We start from the raw sequence: 8,449 nt of genomic DNA, 5'->3' as shown, positions 1-8,449 counted from the left end.
CGGGGCTCTCCGTCTACAGGGCCTGGAGGCTCTGGGGCGGGGCCGCTGATCTGCTCAGCTCGTGGCAGGAGCGTCCTTGCTGTCCTGGGCCCTCCCGGCCTCTGCCTGTCCCGGGGGAGGCGCCATCCTGGGCTGTGTCTCGGCGCCCTGTGCTCCGGGGCCTGCGCTGTTGGATTCGCGCTCCCGCCCCGCAGCCCCCTCCGCGGAGCCGCCGCCTGAGCCCCTCCGAGCTGCTCCGGGTCCCGCCGTGCGCGCTGCAGCCCTTAGCGAGCTCGGTGCACTCTCCCGGGGTGCAGGTGCCTGTTAGTGTCCCAGGGAGCCCGAGGGCATCCCCGCCCTCCTGGGTCCTGCTCTAACTCCCTGCGGGCCCCTTTCCACCCGGGAAGGTTGGTGCAGCTCCTGCTCCTCCGGGACGGGGCTCTCCTGTCCTGGGGACACTCGCCCCGGCCTCAGCCCGGCTCCTCACGGGCCCCTCCCCCTCGGAGGCCTTTTGTGTCTTTATTTCTTTTTCCCCGTCTTTCTACCTGCTAGAAGCACGAACTCTTCTCACTGTAGCATTCCAGCTGGTCTCTCTTTAAATCTCAGGCCGAATTCGTAGGTTTTCAGGATGATTTGAAGGTTCTCTAGGTAATTTGGTGGGGACAGGTGACTTGGGGACCCTCCTCTTCCGCCGTCTTGCCCTGCCTCAGTCCATTTATATTCAGAGTAATTATGGATAGATACATATTTAGTTCCATTTTATTACTTGTTTTGTCATCGTTTTAGTACATATTCTCTATTCCCTTGTAGTCTTTTTTGTTATTTTTCTTCCCATTCAAAGTATCTGCTTAGTATTTCTTGGAGGGCTGGTTTAGTGGTCACAAACTCCTTTAGGTTTTGTTTTCCTGGGAAACTCTTAATGTTTCCTTCTATTCTGAATGACAGCCTTGCTGGATAGAGTATTCTTGGCTACAGATTTTTTTCCATTCAAAATTCCTAACTTTAACAGCCCAAACTGAAATGATAGTTCTTTGAGTATCAAGGTTACTGGATAACATTTTGTATAAAACCTGAACTGCTGATAAGCAGAAGAGTAAGTAGTAAGATCAAAAGAACAACAACCAGTAGAGAATATTGACAGAAATCTTGGGGAGATATGAATGACCTACATCCGGTAGGCATTAAAAGGGCTACTGTCTCTTCTACATGGCACTGAGAGTCCAAAGGAAAGTGTATATGTGCATGTTTATTGTGGTTAAAGAAGCATCACTGTCCCCATCCCTGCAGAGTACAGCTTGCTAAAACTCACTTCCTTGTATCTTATTCATTCTACAGAAGAAGATGAGTTCCATGATGTCCATTGGTTAGACACTGGTAGTGGAATCTTGTCTTTTTCTAGATAGATTCATGCCAGTGTGAACAGAAAGGAGAGTTTAAGAGGCTAAAGAAAGTGAAGATTTTTGAGTAACCACATCTCTACCATTTAGGGTCTGAGGCCCAACAAGGACCTACTTAACGGAATACTTGTAGATTCACGACTATGCACGATTAATCAGAACAACGGGAAGATTGTTTTTCTTTGCAGTCCTCAAATGTTAGCAGGCAATGGCAGGATTCTGCTCCCAGAGTTTCTGATTCAGCAGGTTTGTGTGTTAGGACCTGAGAATTTGCATTTCTAATAAGTTCAGGTGAAGGTGATGCTGCTGGTCTGGGACTATGCTTTGAGGTTCACTGGCCTCCTGTCTAGTTACTCAAAGGAATAGCAAGAGTGGTATCACCTGGAAGCTTGTTAGAAAGGTAGGATGTTGAATGTAGCTTGACAGAATCAGAATTAACACTTTACAGAATCCTCTGACATTGGTAAGATGTGAAAGTTTGGGAAGCAGGGTTTGATACATAGGTTCTCAAATATGAATTAAGTAGCATAAACCCAGCATGAGTGTGTCACTCCTGCTTCAAATACATTTTCCTATGCTTTGATTGAAATATAAAATAGTAATAAAAAATGAGAACCCAGAGCTTTGCGATGGGTAGCACTGAGAAACTTCCTCAGGCTTGGTATCTTCATTTGGTTAACAAACAAAACAAAACAAAACAAAACAAAATGAAACATTGGGGTAGATGGCATATAATTTCTGACTTCAGCAAATCAATTTCATGTTGGATTAAACTGAAGTTTTCATCTGTTCTGCATGCTTCTGGGTGAAAGACAATATGAATAAACTATTTCATTCCCCCCAAAGCAACAGCTGAGAGTCAGCAGCCAGCTAATCGCCTGTCTTGAAATTATCACCGAGGCCAACTTGTGCTTTGTGGCTCTGGTGGGTGGTTTAAGGGAGGAAGTGCAGCACCAGATGGTGGTGATGGGTCTCTCAGGCCCTGTCTCCTTCCCCCTTGCAATACTAGCCTTGGAATAACAGCAGGAAGAACAGTTACTTCTTTACCTAGCTTGTATAATATCAATACACTTCTATTTTCATATCCTTTTCCATTTTTCCCCATCTTATAATTTTTTTGAAGTATCAGACCTTTTAGGAGAGACATTTACATTTGATTTAATTTTTATAACCTGAAGAACAAACACATTTTATTTCTATGTTTTCTTTTATTTCTTTTATTTTTAGCCTTCCCTACAAGAGGATTTCTTTTTGCTTGTTTGGAAGAGGACAAAATATTGGTATTCTGGAGATATAAGATTTCTGAAGAATAGAAAATCCCCTATCTCTTCTGATTCTCCAATACTGGAGTTTCCTTGAAAGCAAAGTGAACCAGGAGTGTTAGATTTATTCTCTTATATTTCAGCCTTATTTTTTTAACCCACATACCTTCCCCCCCTCCCCTTCAGAATGGTTCCTGCCTTCTCTACGATGCCCATCTCTTGGCAGCTCTCTGTTGGTAGGAGCACAAGCCAGTGGTTAGATGAAACGTCCTGCCTCATATTGTGCTCATCATTGCTGAAAGTGCAGTGAAACTCAGGAGCTGAAAAACAGAGTCACAGTGAGAGAATGGGGAATTATCTCCTGAGAGAACTCAGGTGAGTCTGACTCTGGGCAGGGACCTTTGTTGGAAGAGTAGGGAGGGGGAGACTGGGTATATGCATTTGGAACACTTACACTGTGATGTTTTCAGAGGTTTGAACCTGAAGACTGTGTTCTTTAAGTTCTTTAATAACTCACAGTCACCCCTCACCACCTCAGTTTACTCCTTCTTTGGCCATAATTTGGAACCATGGTAGGTTGCCAGATTTAGAAAATAAAAATACAGGATGTCAAGTCAGATTTAAATTTGAGATAAACCTTTCTTTTGAAGCATAAATATGACACAAATATGACACAAATATTACACAATATTTGGAGCATTATTTATGCCTCATACCTACACTAAACAAATTATTTGTTGTTTATCTGAAATTCAAATCTTAACATTCTGCATTTTATTCAGGAACCCTAGTCTGTAGTCACCTGACTCTATAACTTTCTATCCTCATCTGGGTATATGGTTTATCTTCCCATTTATTAGCTTATGGGGTCTGCATGTGAATGAACAGGTCCTTGAAAATTATGTATGTAAAATAATGTACTCAAATGCTTTTAGGTAGGACCTTCCTTTGGCGATTTTATTTATTTATTAATTTATTTAATCTATTTATTTATTGGAGTTCGATTTGCCAACATATAGTATAATACCCAGCGCTCATCCCATCAAGTGCCCCCCTCAGTGCCCGTCACCCAGTAACCCCCACCCCCCAACCACCTCCCCTTTCACCCCCCCTAGTTCATTTCCCAGAGTTAGCAGTCTCTCATGTTTTGTCACCCTCTTTAGTTTTTCCCACTCATTTTTTTCTCCTTTCCCCTATAATCTCTTTCACTATGATATTTAGCCTTCCTCATCTTATTCAAATGCTTTTGAAGTTGTAGAATACATGTGGTTAACAGAATTATTCTTTGTTTTTAAATATTTTATTTATTCATGAGAGACATATACGGAGAGAGAGAGAGAGAGAGAGAGAGAGAGAGAGAGAGAGAGAAGCAGAAACACAGGCAGAAGGAGAAGCAGGCTCCATGCAGGGAGCCTGATGCAGGACCCGATCCTGGGACTCCAGGATCATGCCCTGGGCCAAAGGTAGGCACTATACTGCTAAGCCACCTAGGGATCCCCAACAGACATTATTCTTTTTATAGTTTGCTTAATCTTAAAGGATTGTCTTTATAGCACCCCACTTTCCAATCCAATACCTGAACCCCTTCCAGTCTTATATGTTATATAACAAGATTAGATTTTAAAAATTAAGATATAATTGATATATAAATTGTGTAAGTTTAAAGTGCACAATGCGTTGATTTGATACATTTATATATTGCAATATGATTACTATGGTAGTGTTAGCTAACACATCTGTCACATCACATAAATTATCATTTCTTTTTTGTGATTGGAACAGTTCAGATTTAGTCCCTTAGCAAGTTTGAAATTTACAGTACAATATTGTTGATAATAATCACTGTTTTTTGAGTTAGATCTCCAGGGCATATCTGCCTACTAGTTGCAAGTTTGTGCTCTCAAACAACATCACCCTAATTCTTTCACCTCCATCCCTGACACCCACCATTCTACTCTCTGTTCTTAAGAGTTCAGCCTTTTGAAATTCTGCATAGAAGTGATATTTGTCTTTCTCTGACTTATTTCACTTAGCATCATGCCCTCAAATTGATGCCATGCCATTTTGTCACAAATGTCAGGGTTTCTTTTTTTCCCATGGCTGAGTAGTATAATATGTATATATTCTATTATCTATCTATCTATCTATCATCATCCATCATCTATCTATCTATCATCTGCCACAGTTTGTTTCTTTATCCATCCATCCCTTGACAGACATTTAGACTGTTTCCATATCTTGGCTATTGTGATCAATTTTGCAATAAACATGGTAGTGCAGATATCTCTTTGATACCCTGTTTTTATTACCTTTGACTGTATCCAGAAGTGGGATTGCTGGATTGTATGGTAGTTCCATTTTTTATTAAAGAATTAGTGGCTAGATCAATTACATTTCTACCAACAGTATAAAAAGGTTCCCTTTTCTTTATATCATTGCCAACATGATACCTCTTCTTTTCATTCCGTTACACATGAGATGATATCTCATGGTGGTTTTGATGTGTGTTTCCCTATGATGAGTGATGGTGAGCACCTCTTAATGTAACTTTTGGCCACTTGATTGTGTAACAGAACTAGGGTTATCTACCCATGGCAAAAGTCTAATCACATTCTCCTGTGTTTCAGCAGTACATTCATTTCCCACTGCTTAACATGTGAAGTGTAGACCACTTATTTTAGAATTTAAGATCTTAGATATTCTGTTTTAATAACTCCATCCTTCTTGTTCTCTTCTCAATTTGGGCATTGCCTTCACTGCCAGGCTTAGCAACAAGCCTCTAATCAACTGTTTTCTGTTTAGTAGAGAATCCTTCAAGGGTAATTGTTGCCATGAATATATCTTTGCAGTCTGTATGTCTCCCTAGAACTTAGTGCAAAGTAGGGATTTAAAGGCAGTAAAATTAATTTGGATTTAAAGGCAGCATAAATTAATATGCTTTGCTGCCTTTTCTACCCTAAATATATCACATGGACCTTATACCATCATCAATCTGACCACTGGTTAATCTTTTGATTTCAAGCTGTGTGCACTGGCTATCAAAACTCTTACTCCAAAGTACATTTTCAACCCTCTTTACTCATCAAAATATTCATTCTGCAATGCCCTGGCCAAATGCCATATCTTCCTGATCTTTGCCAGGAGCTATTCTTTCACATTTTTATGATTCCTTTTTTTTTTCACTGTCAGACTGGTTTATTTTTTACAATCTATATTCTTACAATAAATACTTTCTAATAAATATAATTTCCTATTACATGCATACAGTAATTCTCTCAACAAACATAAAAACTTAGCAAGAATCATAACTCCAAAAGAGTTAACAATAAGTCCTTTATAGATAATATGTACATCAAGAATGTCACAGCAGGTGCTTCACCTAACCAGGAACACATTTTAGTGATGGCAAGATAACTGAATATGTGTAGCTCGAACGCAAAGAAGACCTTTATCCCTTGAGAATCATCTTCAACCTTCTCCAAAGGATTGTAAAACTACAAGAAAACCCATTAGTCCAGTGGTTTGTATTCTCAAACTCCTTCAACAATATTTTGCACTAATTCAACAATCTTTTGTCTTAAAGTTTTTTATCACCTACTATTATGATTCATGGCCTATTTTTCTTTTTTCAAAAGACCATTTCTTGAGTTTTTGGGTCTCTTGTTTTTATTTCATTGACTTCTTACCTTTATTATTTTCTTTCTTTTACTTTCTTTGGATTTATTGTCCTGTTTTTTTACTAAGTACTTAATTTTCTTTTCAGTCTTTTTCATTTCTAATATAAATATTGAAGGCCAAACACTTCCCACTTGGGGCTTCCATAGCAGAATCAAACAGGGTTTTATTCATTTATTTAGATACAATCTATATTCAATAAAATGCACAAATCTTGAGTGTTTGGTTTGATGAGTTTTGGTCATTTTTATGATTTCTAAATGGTTTATATGCATTTATGGCACTAACCATATTCTACCTACTTTCGTGATTACATGTACAAGTCTTTTAGATTATGGATCATTTGATTACAATGACAGTACGCTTAAAACTTTAACCCTGAAACTTGTGCTTATGCTTTATGGAAAGAAGTTTTTCTATAAATGATTTTTGGCTGTTATGGAGAAGCATGTGTAATTTTCATTTGAGGAAAGCAGAGGACAACATGTTCTGCTTCAGAATACTGAGACTTACCATTTTTAATTGATAAATTTTCTGACACACATCTATTACCATGTTCTGATGGAGATGGTGGTCTTTGGAAACAGCCATGGACCTTTCTTATTTATTACCATTAAAGCAGTGAGAGGGTGTTGTTTCAATTCAACCATGTTGTAATAAAGCCATTTAGACTCAGACGGATGGAAATGTTTTGGTTTTCCATATTTGCAGTTGCAGAGACCACATTTCATTCTACTCTTCAGGCATTGCTCTCTGCTTAGGGTCCTGGGCCTAACTTCTGGGCCTAACATCTGGTCTCGATTTTGTTGAGTTCTGCTCGAATCTTTATTAACTCTCTTCTGCTGGGTGTAGGATCTATTTGCTGTTTTTTCCTCTAGATCCTTTAGGTGTAAGGTTAGCTTTTGTATCTGTGTTCTTTCCAGTTTTTGGATGCATGCTTGTATTATGATGTATTTCCCTCTCAGGACTGCTTTTGCTGTATCCCAAAGATTTTGAACGGTTGTATCTTCATTTTTATTAATTTCCACAAATCTTTTTAATTCTTCCTTAATTTCCTGGTGGACCGTTTCATCTTTTAGCAGGATGGTCCTTAATCTCCACATGTATGAAATATTTCCAAAATCTTTTTAATTCTTCCTTAATTTCTTGGTCAACCCTTTCATCTTTTAGCAGGACGGTCCTTAACCTCCACGTGTTTGAAATCTTTCCAAATGTCTTGTTGAGATTTAGTTCTAATTTCAAGGCATTATAGTCTGAGAATATGCAGGGGATGATCCCAATCTTTTGGTATCAGTTCAGACCCGATTTGTGACCCAGTATATGGTATATTCTGGAGAAAGTTCCATGTGCACTTGAAAAGAATGTGTATTCCGTTGAGTTTGGATGTAAAGTTCTGTAGATATCTGTGAAATCCATCTAGTCCAGTGTATCATTTAAAGCTCTCGTTTCTTTGGAGATGTTGTTTTTAGAAGACCTATCGAAAGGACCCGTAGAAAGTGCTAGATTGAAGTCACCAAGTATAAGTGTATTATTATTTAAGTATGTCTTAACTTTGGTTATAAATTGATTGATATATTTGGCAACTCCCACATCGGGGCATATATATTGATGATTTTTAAGTCCTCTTCTTGGATGGATCCTTTAAGTATGATATAGTGTCCTTCTTCATCTCTCACTACAGTCTTCGGGGTAAATTTTAGTTTATCTGATATAAGGATGGCTACCCCTGCTTTCTTTTGAGGACCATTTGAATGGTAAATGGTTCTCCAACCTTTTATTTTCAGGCTGTAGGTGTCTTTCTGTCTAAAATGAGTGTCTTGTAGACATCAAATAGATGGGTCCTGCTTTTTTATCCAGTCTGACACCCTGCGCCTTTTGCATTTATGGCACTATGGTCATTTAGCCCATTCCCGTTTAGAGTTACTATTGAAAGATATGAGTTTAGTGTCATCATGATACCTGCTCAGTCCCTGTTTTTGTGGATTGTTCCATTGGATTTCCTCTTAAAGAGGAATTTGAAGAGTACCCCTTAAAATTTCTTGCAGAGCTGGTTTGGAGGTCACATATTCTTTCAGTTCCTGCCTGTCTTGGAAGCTCTTTATCTCCCCTTCTATTCTGAATGAGAGCCTTGCTGGA

General features: G+C 39.1%; 1 protein-coding gene across 2 annotated transcripts in view; it reads left to right on the top strand.

Moving 5' to 3' along the window:
* The first annotated feature begins 2,902 nt into the window (after window positions 1-2,902).
* The window catches only part of GCSAML (germinal center associated signaling and motility like), a 48,977-nt gene continuing 43,430 nt past the window's right edge, over window positions 2,903-8,449 (top strand). The window contains exon 1 of one of the 2 annotated variants that reach the window (XM_041759811.1): window positions 2,903-3,013. In XM_041759811.1, coding sequence (XP_041615745.1) covers window positions 2,985-3,013 — 29 coding nt within the window. In that variant the 5' untranslated portion in view covers window positions 2,903-2,984. The remainder of the gene's footprint in view (window positions 3,014-8,449) is intronic. The other variant, XM_041759812.1, reaches the window with a different exon arrangement.

The sequence above is a fragment of the Vulpes lagopus genome, chromosome 6 (genome assembly GCF_018345385.1).
Source record: "Vulpes lagopus strain Blue_001 chromosome 6, ASM1834538v1, whole genome shotgun sequence".
Taxonomy (NCBI): Eukaryota; Metazoa; Chordata; class Mammalia; order Carnivora; family Canidae; genus Vulpes; species Vulpes lagopus.
Note: the sequence above shows the minus strand (reverse complement) of the source record. Positions and strands in the feature narration are given on the sequence as shown.